This window comes from Nannobrachium achirus, assembly GCF_963921795.1.
Source record: "Nannobrachium achirus genome assembly, chromosome: 13".
Taxonomy (NCBI): Eukaryota; Metazoa; Chordata; class Actinopteri; order Myctophiformes; family Myctophidae; genus Nannobrachium; species Nannobrachium achirus.
In genome coordinates this window covers 61,432,887-61,458,712 of record NC_137833.1, presented here as the reverse complement: position 1 = coordinate 61,458,712, position 25,826 = coordinate 61,432,887, and the positions used below count along the sequence as shown (strand labels likewise).

The following is a 25,826-nucleotide window of genomic DNA, read 5'->3' as shown; positions in this document are numbered from 1 at the left end:
TGTATGCCTGGATGTTATCGGTACGATGATGATGCCACCATCATCTTTTAACACTTTGGGGACTTTTCCGCTGGCAAAGAACCGGTTCCAGAACCAGTGCCGGTTCGACTTTCTTGGGAACCTTGGTTCGTTCTTGAGAACCGGCTTGTGTTTCCACCAGATTGAACCAGAGCCAAGGATTTGGCTCTGGAACCACAAAAACCAAGGATTTTGTGGTTCCGGTTCCGAACCAACTGTTACGGTTCGGAACCATCTCCGGTTCTCGGTGGAAAAGCACACCTCTGGTTCATCCCATAGGCGGGAGAAAGAACCGGAACCGGTTCTTTGCCGGTGGAAAAGGCCCCTTAGAGTGCCTAAAACATACCCAAACGTCCCTGTGAAGACGCTTTTTTTCCGGGTTTTTCCCGGATTTCTACGGTTACTTTTTTACCTGAGGTCCTTGGGATGCATGGAATGGTTGATCAAGTGCAGCTAACCTACAGGCTGAAGAGTGAACACTGCTAAAAGGCTCCAGACGAACCAACGTCCCATTTTAAACATATTTTTAATTAATTATAATAATTATTGTTGTTGTTGTTAGTTATTATAGCAGCTGATGATCCTGGGCAATCATCTCAAATGAGCACTTGCCCTGTCAGGCAACCTGAAAGCAAACTTCACCTGCCCAAAAGTTTTATTTAGCTGCTGGGGGCAGGTGGGGAAGCCTGTTGTACTGTATACATATAATATATAAAATAATTTGAATTTCAATCCAAAGCCTATCAAATAGATGGCAACAACACTATTGTGATGATGATTATGTGAATGGTGTGCTGACATTGCTGGCTATGGGGTTAGTTTGGTAAAATAGACGTTAATTGAAGCCTTATCACAGACAAGGTTTTGACAGGATCTTGCATTTTATATCACTCTGGATAAGACTGACTTAAGATCTACTGAAATAGAATAGATGAGCTGTGAAAATGCTGGTGACAGAATTCATAGATCTAGAACACATAGAATTCATAGATATAGAACACAGAATATGTACAGTACAGTACAGTTAGGTGGGTAAACCACCGCTCAGTTCACACGGGTGTGATTTTTTATTTTTATTTTTTTTGCTTTTCATCACCATCCTACTTCCAGCAGCCATAAAATAGTTATACCCTCTACTGCAGATAACCAATGCACCAGCTGCTTGCGTAAAACTAGGTTAAAGTTATTGGAATAATAATACAAGGAGGAGGGCTTTTCTAAGTTCTGAGTAAACCAGACTTGGGAGAGCCTGCTGAGCATGACCTGAGAAGACAGGACCGTCAGTAAAGTTTTTAAGATCCATGAGAAGAGAAACAGGCCTGGGTTTACTACAGTACAGAGACATGGATCTCTATCTTTTATGAGTAGCAAAGTCATTGATTGTCCCCAATGAAAGGGTAGAGGACAGGTAGGGCTGTCAAGATTATGACACATTTTACATTTTACATGACGATTAATTGTCACTCAAATAATTGTGATTAACGATTTAATTGTGTATTTGTCGTTGACAATTACATTTCTGTTTGGCTTTTAGGCTTCGAAGTTGCACATGGCAATCATGACACATAACTTAAATATACAAAGAAATTACTGACATATTTGACAATTTTATACCTGTACTACTTATACTAAAAAGAACATTGATAGTGGAAATAGCCGATCTACAAGCTTGTGAGCTTGTAGATCTGCTATTTCCACTACTTTTGAAACTGTATTAACATTTCTCAACATGGAAACGATTATGACGATTATGCAAAACAATTGCGATTACCTCAAATAATTGCAATTCGACGATTATGTACTAATTGTGACAGCCCTAGCTGTACCCCTCCGGTACTTTGTAATGATTTCATAGATTCTGAGTGGCAGCAACGCAAGGGAAAGAGTTATAGTTTGAGAGCTATTAGTGAATAACATAACGTATGTGCTGTTTCGTGGTGTTTATGTCTATTTTCTTCTAAAGCAAGTTGGCCTACACAAGGCACAAGGCAGTTTCCGTTTCTGTAGCAATCTTTAGCATGCCTGTTCTGAAATGTGTGTGTTAATTCTGAATGATGTCATTCCACAACTCGAAGTGGCCGGTTCCTCTTCTATTTTAAGCCCAATACTCACACACACATATAACCACACACATGAGAAAAACAGACATGGGCTACAGTACATAATGATTATGTACGATGCTACAGTGAACTACTTATATACTTGCATTCCATACTAGTAACATGAAAATATTCATGATTATCATTATTCAAATGGAAGTTCACACAATTGCAATCAATACAATGTAATAAAGATGACAGATTATATAGTTTTAAAATAATTTCCAAGGGACCCCTAGATCGGGGTTGGGAGGGACCACAAAAAAAAGTCACAGAATTTTCAGAATTCAAAACATTATAAATTAAAAATGTCAACAACGCATCACGATCCGAATCGTTGTGAGGTTGTAAATCTGCTATTTCTTTTTTTAAATAGGATTAATTTATCACTAGCGTCTCAAGATGAAAAGATTTGAAAACCCCTGTCCTGGATCATGCATTGGCATCGTGGAGATATATTTATATTGTCTCATCGATATTTATCACCCTTTCGCCCACTGCTACTGTGGTTGCTACTATAACATATTGTATACATACATAAAGGCATCAGAATTCACCGTTTGTCAGCCTTCTGATTGGTCCCTGAGACTCCCTGACTGGCCAACCAGAAAAAACATTCACTTTTTACTATCGGGGGTGGAGTTTGTGCAGTGGAGAATGTTGCTTCAGGCTTTCAAAAACTGTCCGCTCTGCGCGACACGGCATTCGTCCAGTACGGCCGCGGGCGGTGATAGCGATCTCGCTCATCATAATGAATAAGCTTCAACAAACTAGTTCACATGGACCTTATCAATGGTCTAACTAGTTACGATTGGGTACATATATTTTAAATGGGCAGAATTACGAAAAGCCAGCCTATTATGTGAGGAGAACAGATTATAGTTCTCCTCTTCCTACCCAAGATGCAATGCGCTTTTTCTTTCTATTTCTATTCTCTCTCTGATCCAGAGGATTAAACTAATTAAAACATATATTTTCGGGGGAAAACTACTGTTTTGCTATGTAATTACTGTACCTTTTTCTTCCCTTTTTATTAATATCACGTAGATGTTTTTCCTTTGGTACTTTATATAGCTGTAATGAGGCTATGAAAAAATAAAAAATCCCATTCACTGCCACTATAAAAGAATCTGCAATGGATGATTCTGTCCCACTGGGATTAAACAAATTAAAACATGTATTTTCGGGGAAACCCCCTGTTTTGCAATGTAACTACTGTACCTTTGTCTTCCCTTTTTATTAATATCACCTAGATGTTTTTCCTTTGGTACTTTATATAGCTGTAATGAGGCTATGAAAAAATAAAAAAAATCCCATTCACTGCCACTATAAAAACAATCTGCCCAGGGTCAAATGTCCCACCATAGTAACAGGGCAGAATGGGGGGGGATTTGCAAAAGCCTGAATTGTTGTTTATTGTCATATCACAGGTTTATAGGTGTTAACCTACTGTATAAACCCTTTTTCATGAGAAGGGAGAGGATGGAGTAAAAGAGCAGGAGAAAAAAGAACACAGGATCCGAAAGATCAAATAATCAAAAAGACATACAGATAACTTATTGTTGCTGCCTGCCAGGTGTAAACCATTACTTTTTATTATTATTTTAAAAACATTTTAAAATCGTGAAGTTGTATCGTGCGTGATATCTGCCGCTATGAGGCGAGATTAGAATTAGCAGGTTGAAGTAGCAGGAGGTGCAGTGTCCTTAAAGGACAACTCCGCCCTAAATCACTTCTAGGCTAATTTTCCTACTTATATTGATCCAAAAAGACTGTCCATGGGGTCTATTAGGCAGACATGCACCCTGTTGTCCAGTTTCCCCAGCAGCTCTCATAGCATAGAGTGGAGCCTATAAGCCTATCGCTTTTAAACTACTTGTTGTGGTCAAAAGTGTTTTTATTTTTCATGAATGTGGTTTAAGTTGTCATTACAAACACATCCATGCCATCGTTGTCCCACACAAGCCATCACACTCTGCTAAACAGATGTTATGCTTTTATGTGTTTTGCCAAGTCCCGGAAAAGATGCCCTGTGATTGGCTAGTGCAGTCACATTGATTGGCACTTGTGCCGAATGATCACCCCAAAACATTATTTATGAGATTGTGGTGGCTTGTGTGGGACAACCAAGGCATGGATGTGTTTGTAATGACAACTAATACCACATTCATGAAAAGGAAAATCACTTTTGAACACAACAAATAGTGTAAAAGCGATAGGCTTATAGGCTCCACTATATGCTATGACAGCTGCTGCGTTCTGAAGGGGAAACTGGACAACAAGGGCATTTCTGCCTAATAGACCCCATGGACAGTCTTTTTGGATCAATATAAGTAGGAAAATGAGCCTAGATGTGATTTAGGGCGGAGTTGTCCTTTAAGGTGCAGTTCACTAGACCAGTGTAACAGGTAGGCTATAGGGAAATAGGTCTTCATGCTCTGTGTTCACCTAAACCCATAACACTCCCTTTCTCTCGATGACCACACATGAAGCTAGATAGCATTTTCTTTTTCCTTTTTTAGGTTTTAGAAGTTTTTTAGAAGATTAGGTGCGTGGTCTACCTATGTTATTATTATATTTTCTAGATTGATATTCCTATGCATTTGTTGTATTGTTGTTGATGTACTGACATATTATCTTGCTTATCATATTGATGTGTGTTACCTGCTTACCACTTAAAATCTTCATATCTACCTGCACATGGGCCTCTTCTAGCGCCACCATGAGGTTGCTTTTTGCACACTCTTATCTCAGCCACCGTTGCCCCTATCCATGCCAAACTTTGCACACACACTCCTTGGATGGCAAACCACAACCTCCGCCACTAATTTCTCACATACCCCGTAGCGCCACCATGAGGTTACTTTTGGCAGACAACATTATGCGACCTGACGGTTGCTTATCTCCTGATTAGGGAGTCTTACTGGTTGTACGTCACTTTGGACTAAAAGCGTCTGCTAAATGCCTAAACTGTGTACACTGTATTGTTTTTAACTACCGTAACCTCTTTGTGTATGCCTGTACAAGCTAAGGGATACCTGAATTTCTCTCTGCGATTAATAAATCATCCATCCATCCATCACTGTTCAGACAGCTCAGCCTCCAGACAGCCACAAACACCACATAACCTAAGACCTAAAATTAATGATCTGTCACTTTTTTAAATTTCCATTTGAGTGAACTTGATGTTATGTGTGTGTGTTGCAGGATACCATCGGGGAGGCACATCGCATCTCCCCCAGTCCGGTGGTCCACGTCAGGGGCCTGGTGGAGGCGGTGGTGGAGGCGGACCTGGTCGACGCCCTGGAGAAGTTTGGATCCATATGGTGGGACAACCAGAGTCAAACCTCCACTTTGATTGTGTGTTTGTGTTTATGGGTCTGCCTGTGGGTTGTGTGTTAATCCACACAAAGCTGAATGGTCCAAACATCCTTGTATGTCACGATATGACATTTTACATGACGATTAATTGTCACTCAAATAATTGCGATTAACGATTTAATTGTGATTTTGTCGTTGATAATTACATTTCTGTTTGGCTTGTAGGCTTTGAAGTTGCACATGGCAGATATGACACATAACCTAAATACACAAATAAATTACTGACATTTGACACGTTCTACAAGCTCACAGCGCGTCGCATCGCGATGCGTTGTGAGCTTGTAGATCTGCTATTTCCACTATTTCTGAAAATGTTTGAAAATGTATGAACATTTTTCAACATTTACGATTATGACGATCATGAAAAATAATTGCGATTATGTCAAATAATTGCGGTTAGACGATTATGTAATAATTGTGACAGGCCTATGTGTGTATGTAAAGGCATGTACAAATCAATGTGCTATCATGTGCTATCATCGCCCCATCATTGTAACTACCGGTATGTTTGTTTTCTTGAAAAGTGAACTCTCGTGGTCATTGAAAACAACATAATTGCAAGCTGCCTTACTAGTACAGTATTTGAGTACTATTAGGTTAGTATGACCCTTGGTTCAGGGTTCATAAGATTATTTGTATAGAGGCAATCCTTTGTTATTACAACTGACTGACAGTTTATAACTAGGGATGGGATCATACGCGATATTATCGTTTATCGTGATGAAAACACTCATGATAATCGTATTGTGGAGATTTAATTTATCGTGATATCGTCCTCTGTCAGGCACTGGGATCAATTAACTTTTTATTTACCGAGCTGCATATCCGGTACCACTTAAACCCTCTATAATTGGTAAAAGGAACTTATAATATGCGTACTTGATACAGTCTTTTTTTCACTCTATATCAAATGTCTTTGCCAAAAAATTGCCGATCTACAATCTCACAACGTGTCGCAAAATGTTCCCCTCCAGGATAATGGATTTTGATTATCACGATTTAAATATGTAAATCGCGATTTCTTTTGTCACCATAATTGTGATATGAAAATGTCATATCGTCCCATCCCTATTTATAACGTGTGTGTGTGTGTGTGTGTGTGTGTGTGTGTGTGTGTGTGTGTGTGTGTGTGTGTGTGTGTGTGTGTGTGTGTGTGTGTGTGTGTGTGTGTGTGTGTGTGTGGGTTCCAGCTATGTGATGATGATGCCCTTCAAGCGACAGGCCCTGGTGGAGTTCTCTGAGGAGGAGAGCGCTGACCGCTGTGTGTCATGTGGAACCACTGAACCTGTGTACATTGCAGGTTAGCTTCTTCTATTGACATTTTTTTTAAGTCATTATATCGTCACTGTCGGGCAGAAACCTTGTATCTCCAAGTTTCAAATTTGTATGTTTTTTCGCGAAGTAAAGCCCTGCTTCATCAGACCGTAGGTCGCTTTTAGTATGAAAACCTGTAGATCGTGTCCGTCCGTCCATCCGTGGGTCACACCTCATGTCACGCTCCATATATGGCCAAGATCCCTGATGTCATCAATATTAAGCCCATATATGGACATATTGTGTAAAGGGCGAGGTCGCTTCTCGCACTTAGGGTGTCTTACTGGTAAGTACTGTCTGTTTGTAATGCACTTTAATCATGAGCTTCACAGAAAGTGATATCAAGTTATTTATGTATCTGTCTCTCTCTCTGTCTGTCGTCCTTGCAGGCCAGCAGGCCTATTTTAACTACTCTACATCAAAGAGAATCACCAGACCAACCAATGCTGACAACCCCAACAGTGGCAACAAAGTCCTCCTGCTGTCCATACAGAACCCTCTGTATCCTATTACTACTGTAAGAGCACACACACACGCATGCATAAACACACTGCAGTAGATTATAGATTATGTGCTATACATCTGGGTGTCGATGTGCCTGGCACACAACAATCATATCTATTTGGACTTAGGCTACTGCCTAGTAACTACCCTAATGGGACATATAGAACTTCATGTCTTTTAGGAATCTAAAGCATGCGTCTTCAACAGGGGGTCCGGGACCCTTGGGGTGTCCTCAGAGCTACTACAGGGGGTCCTCCAAATCTTTGGGTGATAGAAACCTTTTGTATTAACCACTTGAACCCTAATGTCCATATTCTGGGAACTTTAGCCAAAAATAGCAGATCTACAAGCTCACAACGCCTCACGCTGCGAGGCATTGTGAGCTTGTAGATCGGCTCTTTTCGGCAAATAGGTTTGTTGTAAAGGGGAAAAAGAGCAGACTAAGTACAGAGTGAAAGGTGAGGTTGACGGTTCAAGTGGTTAAATATCTGAAAACACAAATTGACATGAATCCAAAATACACCGATGATCGTGCTGTCAAACAATGAAACTATATGGAATCTATGAAAAGGTTGTGGGGGTCCCTGCTTCATCTCTCTTTCAACTAAAGGGTCCTTGGCCTGAAAACGTTGAAGACCCCTGTGCTATACATTTCTGGGTGTTGATGTTGATGACACAAAAACATCTATTTGGATTTATGCTACTGCCAAGTAACTACCCTAAAGAACTTCATGTCTTTTGGGAATCTAAAGTTTAGTTTTCTCATGTCTTCTCCAGGATGTCCTCTACACAGTATGCAACCCCATGGGCAGTGTGCAGCGGATTGTAATCTTCAAACGCAATGGGATCCAGGCTATGGTGGAGTATCCTTACACTGTGTGTGTGTGTGTGTGTGTGTGTGTGCGTGTGCGCGTGTGTGTGGCACACAATGCCAGATGCTGTGAACTAGCATTTGGCTTTACTGTGACTGAAACAAGTAGTTGAATCACGGCAATATTTTGCTTGAATTACGCTGACTTGTCCGAGGAATGATATGTGGAGCAAATTCCTGTGTTACAAACCTTCCATAACCAATGAAACCCTTTGTTGTATGATGATATGGAGCTTTTTGAGTAGTGTGGTGTCATTTCTATGAAACAAGTGTGGGAGATGCATTCACCCCATACATTTAAATCCACTCTGTACCCAGGTGTAGGGAGAGGTATGCATCCAAACATGTTGTTTTTCTGCAAGGCAGTGTCATAATGGCTTGAAGCACCTTGAGATTAACAGCGAGTTCTTCCAGGCCTCAACATAACCAACAATTACTTTTACTGCATGCCATTTTAACTGACCTGTTGTGAAACTTATGCATTTTATTGTGCAGTTTTCTTGTTTAGTTTTTCAACTTATGGATTGAGCCTACTAGAGTTTTTACCATATTACTGTTTGAATTAGATTAAGCAGGGGTTGACACTAAGCTCTCAGAGGCACTTGCCCGTCGGGCAACTACAGGGCATTTTCTACTTGCCCACTTGGTCATGCCCACTTGCCCACTTGCCCGAAAAGTAAATTGTCCATTGTAAAATAATAAGTACTGTAAGTTTGTAATTACCACTCCATTTAACACTTATTTCTTTACTTTCTGAGGCTGTACGATAGAAAATGTAATACCGCAATACCTCCAAATACAAATACTTACTACCTATATAGCTATGATTGACTATTGTATGTCTATACGGTTTCACACTTGTTACATTCCACAGACCAGAACACGGGTAGGTGTTTAGACCGATATCTCATGTAGTGTTTATAGACGGTTGCATCCCCTCTCAAATGAGCACTTGCCTTGTCGGGCAACCTGAAAGCAAACGTCACCTGCCCAAAGGTTTTATTTACCTGCTGGGGGCAGGTGGGCAAGCCTTAGTGCCAATGCCAGATTAAGAATATTTCAAACATAATTTCACTTCATGGTTTTGTCTGTGGAAGATAGTGCTCTGTCTATGTTAATAACAACCTTTTAAACTGGCCAGTTTGTTGCCTTTTACAAAGCTGCCTTTTACACAGCTTTTAACAAGCTGTGTAGTGTGTCAGAGGAGGCCAGCCATTCTCTATGCTGTTAAGGGGTCCACCCTATGTTCCCCAGGTTCTATGTTCCCCACTTACCCCCCAAAAAGGTTCTATGTTCCCCACCCCCCCTCCCCACAAAAAGGTTCTATATTCCCCTCTCAACCAAAAACAGGATCTGTTCCCCACAGAAAGAATTATGTTCCCCACTCAAATGCAGGAAATGGTGGGACATCTTGCCCAGGTGCCCAGATGTCTCCACCCCACTCGCCCAGATGTCTCCAGCCCACTCGTCTATGTGCCACTCGTCCAAATGCCCACATGTCCCTATTGCCCAGATGTCCAGGTGCCCACTCTTCCAGATGCCCAGACATAACAAAAGTATGGTGTCCAGATGTCCCTAGGGCCCCCTGTCCCACTAGTATTCGTAATCTCTCCCCATTATTGGGTGTTTGGGTTGTTATTAATAATTATAAAGGAATGTTTCCTGCATTTTTGGATAAGTGGGGAACATAGAACCTATTGTAAGTTGAACGGGGAACATAGAACCTTTTTTGTGGGGGTAAGTGGGGAACATAGAACCTGGGGATTATAGGACCTTTTTTGGATAAGCGGGGAACATAGAACCTTTTTTGGGGGGGTAAATGGGGAACATAGAACCTGGGGAACATAGGTGCGGTCCCGCTGTTAAAGGCTTCGGATGTGTGTAATAAGCCAAGGGTTCAATCTCCAGTAGTTGAATACACCTGGTGAGAAAGTGAAAGCCATGGTTAATGATCTGAAATGAGAATAGGTCCTATGCTACTGGATATCACCCAGGAGAGATGGACTGATCAACAATCTGATTCGTGTCAAGTTGAATAACCTTTCACTGTAGGATTACATTTTCTCCTGACATCAACAAAATCTGCATCATTCGAGGTCATCTGTAGATATACAGAAAGCGAGGATTTACTGTATTTTATTACTGTCAACACAGCAATTGAGCATAACTCTCGCTCACTGGATATGTTTTTGTTCACTGCACCATTCTTACTTCTAGAGTGTCCTTTAGAGTGCTCTTATGGCTGCTGTATTATATGAAGACAGAAATCCTATACATTACCCTTACAATGAAGAGCATGCAATGTGTGGCATTGTATACGTTGTGTGATCTCCTTAACCAAGCTCTGCAGGTTTGAGTCTGTTGAATGTGCCCAGAAGGCCAAGTCTGCCCTCAATGGAGCAGACATTTATGCAGGCTGCTGCACACTCAAGATTGAGTATGCAAGGGTAAGGGATACACACACTAAAACACTATACACTATGGTATTCACCAAATATTCGAATATCAAAGTCACTATTCGACGTTGTTCACCGAAGTCGAATATTCACTTTTTAGTTTTTTCTCTTTAAAAAATATATAGTTTATAAAGCTTGGCTAGATAGGAAGTCATACCCTGTAAGAATGAGTTGTCAATGCCCCTGGTGGATGAGATTTGTTTATGCTCTATACCAGGGGTTCTCAAACCTTTTTAGGGACAAGCACTTGGAATTGTAGGTATTACATTTAATGTGACTCGGTTCCGCTGATAAATATTGTGAAAATTGCAGTTCTACAAGCATGTAGATCGGCTATTTTCACAATGTTCGCCTCTTACTTACTTAATATTTGACAGTTTGGCCAGTCCTGTCGAATATTCGACTATTCGAATACTTTGAGGTTGAATAATTCGAATACTAATAATCACTATTCGTGAATGCCCTACTATACACACACAATTTTCACACAGCTCAGGTTAACCGTAATAACCCCTAACCATTGTATCCATATTTAGATAAAGACATTTCAGGTTTTCAAACATTTCCAAGAATGGTGAAAATATCCAATATACCAATACCAATGTTCGCCTGTTGTGACACGCCCAGTATTGGCACGCTAGAGTTCAGAAGAATTCACGTGATCATTTAGGATGCCATGGGTTGATCGCATTCCAACTCTTTGTGTCTCTACTACAGCCAACCCGTCTCAATGTGATTAGAAATGACAATGAAAGCTGGGACTACACTAAACCCTACCTGACGCGACCACGAGGTAAGGCACACACTGCTTCACTACTCTTCATTGGCTAGGTTTTCCCAAAGGGGATTTAACTCAAAGTTAACCACGGTTATTCAGCGTTACATGCCATGAAGTCCACTTGCCAGAATCTGAACCCTGGCATATTGAGTACACCAAGGTTTTATGTTAGAAATGTTGAGTATGGGATCCCAGCATTTAGAAACTGCCGGATGCAAACTTGCATATGTTGAGCAATTTTCATAATTTGCATAATTCGATTTATTTAGCATAATCCCCCATAATAATGGATAATATGTCAAAAACTGATTTGGCTGATTTGAACAATATTGAAGTGGTTTTGGGGGTTATTGAGAATGTTGAATCCATTTCTGACATTTTCTAAATTCAAAATGGCCGTTTTAAACCGGAAATGGCCATATACAACATAAAAACGTATCAAAATCACCCCACTTCAAGTTGGTTTAAGGCCATTTCCGGTTTAAAACAGCCATTTTGAATTTAGAAAATGGATTCAGCATCCTCAATAACCCCCAAAACCACTCCAATATTGTTCAAATCGGCCAATCGGTTTTTGACATATTATCCATTATCATAGGGGATTATGCTAATTAAAGCAAATTATGCAAATTATGAAAATTGCTCAACATATGCAAGTTAGCATCCGGCATGTTTCTACATGCTGGGGACCCTTACTCAACATTTATAACATAAAACCTTGGTGTACTCAATATGTCCGGGTTCACAATGGGGCTCTATGGGCTGGCAAGTAGACTAAATTGCTGTATTGACGGAAGTTCTCTAGTCTACTTGATAGGTCACCAATATCGCTGTAACGGAAGATTTTATGTCCTGCAGCCGTGGGATTTGCGGGACATTGTTGATCACGCGTTGGTGTCAGTGAGTTGATACAAAAGTCATTATAGCACTGATAGTCATATTCAATCCATTCAAACCAAAAGGACAAAATGTGATCTTTGTGGAACAACATTTAGATCTTTAGCTTTTCGGGTGTGGATTAAGGCTAGAGTCCCCAACAAGTGTGGAAACACAGACCTGCAGTCAAGCAAGCACACCTCCTCCTCCACCACCTCCCCGGGACTTTTCCCCGTCCCTCCTCCTTCGCCAATCAGCACACGCACACCCTCTCTAATCACCAGCCTCTCACAAGCCTGCATCTTTACCAACCGGAGAGAGAAAGAGAAACAAATAGAGAAAGACAGAATGATGGACGTCAGGCTGACTCTGCACCGACAACTTTCCTCCATCTTCACTGGCCTCCATCCCAGAGAGAGAGACACAGAAAGCACTCCTCCTCACCGCCACGCAGCTGCTACTTCAACATGCCCAGGACATCCACCACAACGCAGCCTCTAATCTGAAGGACATTTTGTCTACTTTGTATGGTTTTATTTCTTTACCTGAGGCCTAGGGGTGGGCGATATGGAAAAATACAATATCACGATATTCTTCCAAGCTGTATCACGATACACAATCTCATCACGATTCTTTTTCATGTTGGTTTTTATGGTTATTTTTAAAGTTACTTAACAGTACAACCACCTACAAGGTAACAAAAACGAAAAGAAAAATGAGTAACCATTAAGACAAAGTGGGGTCCAGGGACTCTCTGGGTTCCTTTTGGGAGGTCTAAATTGAACTTTACAAGTATGTAACTCTGAAAGTATACAAATGAAACCATTTCATTTGTATACTGTCAGAGTTAAGGGGAGACCTTGACATTTTAAAGTTTGAGAACTACTGATTTAGACCAAAATGCAGGTTTAAAAGAATGCTGCAATGGATCTCTGTAATAACAATTCAACAGGACTTTTTATAAGGCTCCCTCCCTCATTGTACCACGATATATACGATATCCCTGAAAAGGCATATCGTGGAGACATTGTATCGTCTCAGTCAACGATGAGTATCATCATATCGCCCACCCCTACTGAGGCCTTGTCTACCCCGTCTTTCTGACTTGCCATATTCGCACGGTTGCCATTTTGCTCTTATGCCTGATTGATACTCGGTTGCATGCTAGCCAAAAAATGGCAGATCTACAAGCTCACAACACGTCCCATTGGCGACATGTTGTGAGCTTGTAGATAACGATAACTCAGGCTTTACTAGGTGGGACACCTCACCCCAACGTGAAACACCAAAGTCGGAGGTGTGATATTGGAGCAAAATGGCTGCCATTTGAATATGGTCAATAAAGGCGTGTCTCTGATCCTACTTGGTTACAGTAGAATAAGACATGTGCACAGATAGCCTCTGAAAGACACTTCTTTTCACTCTCTCACCAAGCACCAAGATGTGATGACTGGTGTGTGGTGTGATTTTCTTGCTTTAAAAATAAATACGAAATAAACATTTAGCTTATCACATTTCTGGAGTAATTACCTTCCGATGGGAATCTATAAAGCAGGGGTCTTCAACAAATGGAGGGGCCCATAGGGGGTCCTCATTTACTACAGGGGGTCCTCCAAATCTCTGTATGATATAAGCATTTTTTCACCTTTTCTATATTAACCACTTGAACCCTAGTGTCCATATTCTGAGAACTTTAGCCAAAAATATCAGATCTACAAGCTCACAACACCTCGCGCTGCGAGGCGTTGTGAGCTTGTAGATCGGCTATTTTCGGCAAATATGTTTGGTGTAGAGGGGAAAAAGAGGGGAGTACAAATGTCAAGTAATGTATTGACGATTCAAGTGGTTAAATACTAAGAAATCTGAAAACACAAATTGACATGAATCCAAAATACACTGATGATCATGCTGTCAAACAATGAAACTATATGGAATCTATGAACAGGTTGTGGGAGTCCCTGCTTCATCTCTCTCTCAACTAAGGGGTCCTTGGTCTGGAAACGTTGAAGACCCCTGCAATAAAGATTCTCTCGTCAATTAAAAAGGTCATTGGTGAACAAGGGCATCTTCCCTTCCCCTCAAAACCTTTCAAGGGAATATCTGTGCACAGTCCTAGATATATTAGACTATTTTACAGGTCATTGTATGTGGTGTAATCTCTACTGATTAGATCAGAGTTGGGGTCAGCCTATGAAACAAAACAAATCCCATACATTTAAAAGTGTTTCTTACAGTCTGAATCCTGGTTTCACTTTAGTTGAACAAAATTGAAAAGGGGATCTGACCCCAACTGTGACGAATACCAGAATCCTTGACTGTTTGTGTTATAGGCACACTGCTTGGACAAAGAGAGCAAGACGAACACCATTTGGAGAATGTCTTGCACCACACTGGGTCCTTCAGCAATGTAATACACATGATAAAGCTCTGTGGCGTCCAACACTAACCGTAAGAGATTAAATGGAGTCACTTGAACTCCTGGCAGACAAAAAGACAACCTAGGAATGAGAAAGGGTAGCTGGTGTCTTCATCTGAATGATAAGACCTGAGAAAATGTTCATATTATTCCCCCCCCAAGTCCTTTTTTTTATGTGCTTGTTTCAAGTCAGTAAGTCAAGCAATTTAATCGAACCAAAGCACTATAATGTGTCACCAAGATGGACAATCCCACGCCTCACCATGAGTTCCAAATCTGATTACACAACAATTCCAATCACATGAATGTTAGTTTCAAGATTTACATTTCAGCATGCCAACTTTCTAGGAAGAGAAAGAGAAAGGCAGAAAAATAGCAGATATTCAAGCTCACAGCTTGAATATCTGATATGATATGTATTTGGCCACGGACCCCCATCTAAAAATATTTAGTTCCAGGGACCCCCCAGAAGCAAAATTCTAGTTACAAATGTTCGCTTAAAAATAAATATATTTAAAGATTTGCACACATTTTCATGACTTTTCAAAAATAGCAGATCTACAAGCTGGCAGTGCGGCACTTGATGCCACGCTGTGAGCTTGTATATCTGCTATTTTTCAATAGCTAAAGTATAAAATAATTAAGGCCCCTCCACCTTGGGCCCTACTACGCCCTAGTAACTCAGTCCCACTTTCCCCCCCTTGTGACGACCCTGGTGAGGACCTATGAAGATGGGGTTGGAAATGTGTGTAGTGCTCCTTGAAGAGCTTGTTGAATTTGACCAAAACAAACCTGTTATTGCACCACATTACACATTCTGTCATATTCCTGTTAAAAAAAAGAACTGACCTACTGCCTCAAAGTCCCTATTATATCAACCCATTTAGGCCTAGAATTATTTCATGCTTTAACTATTGAAAAATAGCAGATATACAAGCTCATAGCACGGCACCGAGTGCCGCGCTGCGAGCTTGTAGATCTGCTATTTTAGAAAAATCTTGGAAATGTGTGCACATTTTTCAATATATATTTTTCAAAGCAAACTTTTGTAACTCAAATCTCTGCTTCTGGGGGGTCACTGGAACAACATATTTTGAGATGGGGGTATGCGGCCAAATAAATGCAATTTTGGGGGGTCCTTGACATGAACAGGATTGAGAACCACTGATTTAGAGGAAGGATTTAGAAGTCGGGTCAAAGATCGGGTCAAAGATATTCAAAGACTTGCACACATTTTCAAGATCTTTCAAAAATAGCAGCTCTACATTACAAGCTACAGCGCCGCGCTGTGAGCTTGTATATCTGCTATTTTTCAATAGTTAAAGCATTAAATAATGGTTAAAGTGGTTCAAATCTAACGCGACTCGGGCACGTTCCCGGTCTTTGATGGTTAACTCTTACAAATGGATAATGAACACAGGACGTTACTGAGGCGAACACATTATCTACTCGTAATGCTGAGGACCTTTGTCACTGCTATTCTTTCTCCCTATCACATAGCTGAAATACCCTTTAAAAGTTTGGGTTAGGGTTAGTCTCTCTTTGTCCACTGTGCCCCTCCATTTGTACCACCCAACATAGGGACTGTAAACAAAGCCCATTTCTGTATTTAATTTATAATCAAAATCAAGACATCATAGTGATAACATCTATGATTATGACAATGATGTAATGCAGGTTGCTGAGGGAGAAAAGAGACCTTGCTGTCTGACGTTCAGAGTCTCACGTGTACAGGTACTGTCTCTTTCATTTTTGTTGTTGAATGCTTTTCCCCCTGTTCTCCTATACTGGACTGTTTCAAAATAAAACCTCGTTTGATGTATTTCATTTTATTCTTGACTTTTGACAGACACCTTTGTTATTACCAGTAAAGTATATTGTGGTTGTATTTGCCTGCATTTCATTGACTAATATAGTAGTTATTTGCTGCTCATTACCGTATGTATGTTCATTACAGTGTGTATGTACATCAACAACCTTGAATGTGTGGTGGCAATCAATTAACATAGAGCCTAAACATTGAGACATTGATTTCTTGTATGGATGAAGTTACATGTTTTTGAACTTTACTCATTTCACTACATAGCTCTGGTCCAGAGCGTCAGCTGCACTGACACTCTGACAGGCAGCTGGCTAAAAGTCTAGACCAGGATTTCTCAGCCCCTACGAGGGCTCAACTTGAGTCAAAATAAACTACTTCACTACTCACCAAACCAAAGGTAGTTTTGCGTTGTTGAAAGTCTATTCTCTGCGGTGGGAAACCTCTCAGCACCCCACCCACTCTGTAAAATACATTATATTTGTCGTGAAATAAAACACATCCACCTCGAGCCACCCAGCGGCCACCACAGACACAACCCGGAAATAAGCGGCGGTCGAGTTGGATCGAGTTGGATGCGTTTTATTTCATGACAAATATAATGTATTTTACAGAGTGGGTGGGGTGCTGAGAGGTTTCCCACCGCAGAGAATAGACTTTCAACAACGCAAAACTACCTTTGTTTAGGTTATTAGCGAAGTAGTTTAGTTTATTTTGACTGAAGTTGAGCCGTCGTAGGGGCTGAGAAATTCTGGTCTAGTCTTTTAGCTAGCAGTCTGTCAGAGTATCAATGCAGACGCTCTGGGCCAGAGCTATTCACTACATAGCAACAATTCTGAGTGTTAATTTGACTCTGAAGGAGGGTGTAAAAATCAGAGTTAAATTGACAGTCAGAATTCTTCAGGGTATCATTAGACCATATTTTCCATGTAATGTTTTACTGCAACATTTGTGCTACGTTTGTGCAACTACTGTATTGTCTCCCTATCAAGGTACAGTAGGGTAAAGTATGTTGGTATACAGATCCTTCTTGAAAAATTTGAATACTGTGTGAAAAAGCATTGCAGATGCCATAGCACCCCAAATCATAACTGACTTTGGAAACTTCCCACTGGACTTCAAGCTACTCTGACTTCAGAAGGTTGACATTTCTCTATTATAAATCATTGTTTTGAGTGGTCTCGTGTAATATTGTAATATTTTGAAATAATATGTACTTTTGATATTCATGAGCTGTATGACATAAAAATTCAAAGTTTTAACAAAAAAGGTTTGGAATAATTCACTGAATGTCCAATGTATCTAGAATATATGAAAGATTCAAGAAATATATTAACGTTTCAAGAAAATGTCCTTTTACACAATATTCAAATCTTTCGAGAAGGATCTGTATTTTTGAACAACAACTGAGGTCGTTGATGCACGAGGCCTTCGGCTGCTCAGCGTGGACACTCGCTCACTTTAGAGCAGGGGTCTTCAACGTTTTCAGGCCAAGGACCCCTTAGCTGAGAGGGAGATAAAGCAGGGACCCCCACTACATATTGTATGAAATAGTGTTGTAGATTTTCATCGACTTGTTTGACAGCAATGTTATTCATGTTAAACTGTTTTTTTCCCCAGACATTTAGTACAGATACTTTTTTTTTTTACCTTTACACCAAACCTATTTGCCAAAAATAGCTGATCTACAAGCTCTCAACACCTCGCAGAGCTTGTAGATCTGCTATCTGTGGCTAAAGTTCTCCTCAGAATAGGGATGCGAGGGTGCAAGTTGTTCATTTAAAAGAATGATCCTATCGCGGAAAGATTTGGCGGCCTCCCTGTAGTAACTCTGAGGACCCCCTAGGGGTCCCGGACCCCCTGTTGGAGGATCGGACACACCTCATGGGTTTTCAGGCTGTCTGTCAGCGCTTGTTGCCAAGTGATGTAAAAAAAACAGTGACGGTTGTGAGGTTTCCGACATTTACTGGATGCAATCTGTATGGCAAGCCTTGTACAGAGGTAGCCTTTTCAGCTACAGGCTACTGTCTTAATAGGTTGCTGATGTGTGGCTTGTTGTTATTATTGTTTTTGAATACCAGTGTGTATATGTCTGTCATTGTCTGTTGAAATACTATAACAAGCTCCAGGTCCTTGGCACAACAGCCCCATATACTAGAGGGACAGTGCCCCTCCAGGAGCAATTGTAATGTGACAATGAATTGGCATGTGTTAATGACAAGGTTTGACCAGAGCATATCGTCGTTGGCATATCGTCGTTGTCGGGTGGAAACCTTGTATCTTTAAGTTTCAAATGTGCACGTTCTTTCTTTTTTGGACATACAAGGTTTTCACCCAACAACGACGAATGATGAAATAAAACACAAGATTCAAACCTGACTTTCTGACTTCTGTAGTTTAACCCACGTGAACTAGCTTCACATACTGATTGATCCTCTTAGTCTTGTGTAATTGTGGTCAGTAGTGAATCTCAAAGTGTATTGATATCTGTGAATCTAGACCCATCATTTTGATCGAACAGACAGAGAACCCTGTACAGTCTAACTGTGTGTGTGTGTGTGTGTGTGTGTGTGTGTGTGTGTGTGTGTGTCTTGGTTTCAGACCGTCCGAAGGGCAGGCAAGCCATTTTAGGAGAACACCCATCATCATACAATGACAACGGCTATAGTAAGAGAGACACACACACACACACACACACACGATAGTTCACACCGAACAGTTAATTAATTTATAGGCCCTATAACCCACAAGTGACACTTGAAACTGAGATGCACACACACACACACACACACACACACACACACACACACACACACACGCACGCACACGCACACAAGCACGCACACACCACACAATTTTGAGGTGTAGCTTACCAAGTATGTCTGTTGGTGAGGAACTGTGTATATTGACACACACACACACACACACACACACACACACACACACACACACACACTTAGAGTACAGTTAGAGCTCGTATTCCTTACAGTGAAAGTTTTGAACTAATTGCAACTGCAGCCCTTAACCACTTAACCCTACTGTATATACAGTACTTAGTTGACTGGGCTCCCCCAGGGCTCTAGAATTGCTCTGGTTGCCATGGCAATCAATTGTCTCATTTGGGCCACGGGCCAGAGCATATTTTCTGACAGTTCTGGAAAACTGCCATTGGAAACGTCTTGCCGCTCGAGATGCGTGGATTACAGACAGACGTACGTACTACGTACAGCAGGGGCCTTAAACGTTCTCAGGCCAAGGACCCCTTAGTTGAGAGAGAGATGAAGCAGGGACCCCCACAACCTTTTCATAGATTCCATATAGTTTCATTGTTTGACAGCACAATCATCAGTGTGTTTTGGATTCATGTCAGTTTGTGTTTTCAGATAGTTAACCACTTGAACCGTAAACTTGACCTTTCACTCTGTACTTGGTCTGCCCTTTTTCCTCTCTACACCAAACCTCTTGGCCGAAAATAGCTGATCTACAAGCTCACAACGCCTCGCAGCACTTGTAGATCTGCTATTTTTGGTTAAAGTTCTCAGGATATGGACACTAGGGTTCAAGTGTATGAATAAAAAAAAGGAGAAAAAAGTTTCTATCACACAAAGGGTTAGGGTTAGGGTTTGGAGGACACCCTGCAGTAACTCTGAGGACCCCCTAGGGCATACATGGGCAACTGGCGGCCCGAGGGCCACATGTGGCCCCCACCTTCACTTAATGCGGCCCTCAGGTTAATATCATAATACTATAATACTATATTATTGATTTCAGCTGTTACAATTCTAAACATACAAACATGACCCGCTTTAATTACTTCAGATTATATTAGTAGCTCAATGATTAGTACAACTAGTATTTTATTGTGCTATGTTCCAATTAAAACATAGCAGAAATAGCAGATCTACAAGCTCAAGATTTGAGCTTGTAGCTATTTTTGCCTGTATTATGTATTGTGGCCCTCTAGACTGAGTTTGAGAATATAGTGGCCCTCTCCATCAAAGTTGCCCACCCCTGCCCTAGGGGTCCCGGATCCCCCGTTGAAGACCCTTGACGTACAGAGATTCCATGCATTTATTGTAAGATGTAGGTGTATGTAGACAACAAAGCATAGAAGATGTAATTACAAAACTGTCTCAAATAGTAATTGGCATAAGCAGGGACTGACAAAGCATCCTTTTAACTTACACGGTGTTCATTATCATTTTTGTCATGGGTTATGAGCTCTGTAGTCACTGTTCCCAAGTCTGCATTTTTGTCTCCGCCAGCCCGAAGGCATGGGGAGACTGTTTTGCCAGTCCATCACTGCCTTTTGAACAAAATGCCTCAAATCATGAACACGGCCTGCGATTGGCATGTAACTTTGCACGTACATTCCCACTAGGTCAAGGAATAAATGCCACCCTTTTCACCGTGGCCTGTTATAGCGCCACCAGGAGGCTAAAATAACCTACCTGACCTGGTGGAGACCTGTGCTCAGAAGAGTACTGCTTCTAGTTTTATATATTTTCATATCGATGGCCAAAATGAAAAGATGTGTGTTTCACACCAAAACACATATTATTTCTACCAGTAAGACTCCCTAATGGGGAGATAAGCGACCGTCAGGTCACAGTATGCACAAAGAGGCCTGTAAGTGGCATTGGTTCCACCCACAAGTTTGTACGACAAACAGTTAAACCAATTAAGGTGAAGGACTCTTAATCAAGTCAATTGACACCACCCAGTTTGTACGACAAACGGTTGATGAGTGAAGCCAAATAAAGTTTGAGGGGAGGGGGCGGGGCAAAGTTAGACCAATGAAGGTGAAGGACTGTTGGAGCAGCAGGAGTTGGTGGTCCCCGGGAATTCCCCCAGAGCAGCCCAGTTGAGGTGTTGATTTGGTCATTTTTGCACTATTTGGCGGCGGTGGCAGGGGGTCCCTGGGGGTCCCTGGGGGTCCTGAAGGTTGTGGTTTGGCAGGCAAGGAGTGTGTGTGGAAAATTTCACATGGGTGGGGGCAACGATGGCGGAGATATGAGAAGGGCAAAAGTGTGACGTGACGTGACAGACAGACAGGACGGACGGACGGACAGACAGCCGGTAGAGGTTTTGATAGTAACTGCGACCTGTCGGTCGCAACCATTTCTGGGTAAAAACCTCCTAGCAGTCGACAACATGCAGATAGGAGGTTTTTACCTAGAAATAGTTAGGCTATTTGTTAAATTACACTTTTTTTACAGCACTTAATTATGCTCCTTTTGAGATCAAGACATTCTACAGGTCTGTTACAAGTATTACCATCAACATTTTTATCAACTCACCCCCTCTTGGTGTGGTAAAGGTTTCACCACCTGACACCAATCATTAGCAATCAGCAACATTTTGTCACTTTTGCAAACCTGTCAAATGAGAGAGTGTTTTCTACTGGTGATTCAGTCAGAGTGTATCAAAGGGTGCGCTCGTTTTATTGTCCACGACATTGCAAGCGGCGCGAAGGCCAGCGGACCTTGGTCCTGCTCTTCGCGCCCGAGCGCCGCAGGCGCGAGTGCCCAGTTACGAAGCCGTGGTGAATGCAATCGTTATATTTATGCCCAGGCCGTAAGGCCTGGGCAAGCCCACGATAAACGCCCGCGCAGTCCGGTGCGCATTTCCGAACGCACCCTTTGATACACTCGGACTGAAACACCAGAGGAAAACACCATCCCCCTGTCAAATGTCATGTTCTAGTCACATGACTTTTTTTTTTTTACAAAATGAGGGGCAGCACGATCGACCATGTGCAGCATAGGCTGTTGTCCTCATTTCAAGTGAAATCCAAAAATCATGACATTTGCAGATAGGAGATTTAGCATTTTGGCCATCAATTTGTTCTTGATTGCAAAGAGACTGACATTCATGCACATTGCCTTACCGTATGATTGGAATCCACATAGCTATGTTGTGCTCTGGCAGACAGGAGTTTCCTGCACTTCCAGTAGATGACTTGGAGAAGATACGTTCACGAGTGAAAGAGAAAGGAGGCCATTGCCATTGATTAAGGCAGGGGTCTTCAACAGGGGGTCGGGGACCACTTGGGGGTCCCCAGAGTTACTATAGGGAGTCCTCCAAATCTTTTGAGTGATAGAAACTTTTTTTTCTCCTTTTTTATATTAACCACTTGAACCCTAGCGTCCATATTCTGAGAACTTTAGCCAACAATAGCCGATCTACAAGCTCACAAGCTTGTAGATCGGCTATTTTTGGCAGAGAGCTTTGGTGTAGAGGGCAGGGGTTAAAGTTCTCATTCCTGGTGACTGATTTCAGTCTTGAGGATTCCATAGGGGCTATTTCGGAGATCAGAGGTGTAGCGATAGCCGCGGCGTGAATGACAAAGTCGTCAAAACGCTAGTCAAATGATCTGCAAACTAAAAAGCAGTAATAATTTCAAGATATGAGTATTTGAATTGGCCAGACTAGCAATAGAATACAACAGAACTTCAGAAGATACTTCTATAAAATGAAGCATGGATTGGCAAACACACATTCAGTGAAGACACTTCAGAACTTCAGCGAAACACAAATATTGGTGTGCACTGCACACGCCATGTTTCTAAAATCATATATTGGGACATGGTCTGAAAATAATGTTCAGTCTTGTGTTGTCTTCAACCCCTGAGAGGGGAAAAAGAGCAGACCAAGTACGGAGTGAAAGGTAAAGTTTATTAACACAATTAGTGCCTCTTAATCTGAAAGTTGCTTGGTGCCTCGGTGCCACGCAGTTTCCTCCATAGGCCGCCGCTATTATTTTGAAGGGCTGGAAGGGGGTTGTTTTTGTTTTTTTGGATTATCACTTGACGGCAACGATTACGTCATCTAGTCACATGACAGTGTGGGACAAGAAGAGGAAGATGGCTGCGCCCTGCCTTGTGCCTTGTTTACATTTAGATCTGCTGCAAAATGTCTCAAAATGGCTATTTTGTTTAAATGAAGTTTCTTTATGGGCCTCTCCATTGACTTAACATTGAGGAGCTTCACTTCGCGTGCACGCCCAACGTGCGTTGTAAACAAATCGCCGACATTACCGATGCGGGCGGGACCGGAGCGACGTACAGTAAGTAATCATATCTTTACTGTATATACAGTAAGATTCACAGTCCTCACCGTCAACGGCGCCATGGTATTAACCCTTTCAATGACGGTGAGCGCCGTCAACAGCAGCAGAACAGTTAAAGGAGTGGTTCGCCGGTTTTCAACCAAGTCTGTGTTCTTTTAGTCAACTACGTTCATGCTAAAACGCGTCTATTTCCTTACATTACTGTTCTGTGGACAGTAGGGGGCCTTACTACCACGTACGTCATAGACTGATTCGGCCAATGGAACGCCTGGCTATGACGTACGTGGTGGGAGGCCGTTGTAGCTGCAGAAACTACAGTAGGATTTGACCCGGTGTGGTTGCCGTAGCGTGAACGCTAGTTAGCAACAACAGTATGGTTGTTACTTGTTTCAGACATGTTTTCTACTGACATAGGGACTTGCTGGCAGAATCTTCGGTAGAACTACTTTTTATATGAACTGGAGTAGGCTATGCATTACATTAGAAGAAGGAAGAAAAAAAAAAAAAAAAAGCAGCGACGTGAACCAGAGAGAAAAGACGAGGCGTCTCTCTGCCAGCTGGGACTCCACTAAGCTAACATCATACACACTGTCATAGGACCATTCTCTGCACCCAAGTTATTCTGCCCGTTTGTTGTGACTACTGCTCCATGCTGCTAGGATCCCCAAGTTGAACTGGAAGAGACAACCGAGACCCAATGGTATGTTTCATTCATGTATAACTTATTTGTGTATGTGAGTGTCATCATCAATGTGTCCTGGCATGCACATTCCTATATTAATCCCAATTACAGAATGTAAAGTCTGTAGGCCTAAGTTTACTTTAAAATATGTATGATGGCACTGATTTTACTATGTATTTCACATTAGGAGTCCACTAGTACAGTGGCTCTCAAAACTTTTATTTTCCAGTACCTCCTATGGGTCTATTTGGTCCCATTTGTAGGTCTACACTCTGACAGAGATGGAAAAAGGACTAAGATACTTGAGTAAAAGTAGGCTATCAATACTGTAATATAGAAAACATTCTGTAAGAAGTAAAAGTACTAAAGTATTGGCATCAAAATATACTATAAAAGTACAAAATGTTTGAAAATGGCAGATCCACAAACACATCGCATCAACACATTGTGAGCTTGTAGATCGTCTATTTTCAAATAGCCTGGATATAAAATAGGGCTAAAGTTGATTAATTAGGTTTTATAATATAATCATTTATGTGCAAAGTAACTCAAGTTTTCAAATGATTGTAATGGTGTACAAGTACTATATTTGGATTCGAGCTCGAGTCAAGTACCAGTACAGAAAGCTGGAAATTATTCAAAGTACAAAAGCCTCAACATTTTACAAGCACTGCTTACACCACTGCTCTCAGAAAATAGACCTGTGATCCATTTGAACCATCTTCAACTGAAGGTCCCTCAACACACTGAGAACAGCACTAGTAGGCTAATATTTAGGGCTAGCAGATCTGTCTCTGGTCATATTTAATATTTGTATGTCCATGACAAAAACCAGGGCATGACAAAAACCAGGGCAACCTTAGGCACGAGTGCCAACATTGGCACAGGGGGGGGGGGTGATCACTGGCACACTGGCAGAAGTGTGAGACAGGATTTTTATTTCAAATATATATTTTAAACATGGTAAATTAAATTAAGTCACCTAATTTGCAGCAAATGACATCCTGCATATAATTCTACATTCATTAAAGCTATGAACTCTGACTGGGGAGGGAGTCTGGGAGATAAGTGACTTATTGCTCAGAGTCTAATGATTGTTATGTCCTTCCAATCAAAATGTCCACACTTATGATGGCTTGTCATTAAAATTCATGTTGACATGGCACACTATCTAAAAAAATAAAACCATGGCACTTTTCATTTGTAAAAGGTTGCAGACCCTGATGTACACGATAAGCTGCCATGGCGATGAACCGTTTGTGTGTGACAAAGACAATGCAACATGTTACAGTATTTTCTTCTTCTCACTGCAGGCACTGCGGTATCGTTTGGAGTGTCCTGGAGAGTCGTCGCAAGTGGAGAGTCGACGTCTTCTTACCCTGGCATCATTATATTGTATTATACATAACAAATGCATAGAGATGTGAACATTTCTATGATCCTTGTCATAATAGATAATAAAATAGATTCAATACATTTGATTTTCCTTCTTTTCTGTTTTTACTTGTAAGAAATATAATGTACACAGTATGGAGTGCTG

At 41.4% G+C, this 25,826-nt stretch overlaps 1 protein-coding gene and 1 long non-coding RNA gene across 2 annotated transcripts in view; both read left to right on the top strand.

Moving 5' to 3' along the window:
- The window catches only part of hnrnpll (heterogeneous nuclear ribonucleoprotein L like), a 58,411-nt gene that overhangs the window by 17,246 nt on the left and 15,339 nt on the right, over positions 1-25,826 (top strand). Inside the window, exons 2-8 of the mRNA XM_080741014.1 lie at positions 5,325-5,443; positions 6,689-6,798; positions 7,202-7,329; positions 8,094-8,179; positions 10,538-10,634; positions 11,361-11,436; positions 19,134-19,199. Of these exons, the coding sequence (XP_080597140.1) occupies positions 6,696-6,798; positions 7,202-7,329; positions 8,094-8,179; positions 10,538-10,634; positions 11,361-11,436; positions 19,134-19,199 (556 nt within the window). The 5' untranslated portion in view covers positions 5,325-5,443; positions 6,689-6,695. The remainder of the gene's footprint in view (positions 1-5,324; positions 5,444-6,688; positions 6,799-7,201; positions 7,330-8,093; positions 8,180-10,537; positions 10,635-11,360; positions 11,437-19,133; positions 19,200-25,826) is intronic.
- Positions 23,837-25,762, top strand: LOC308297558. Its single transcript, XR_013962667.1, has 2 exons — positions 23,837-24,304; positions 25,600-25,762. It is a non-coding gene; the product is annotated as an uncharacterized lncRNA (long non-coding RNA).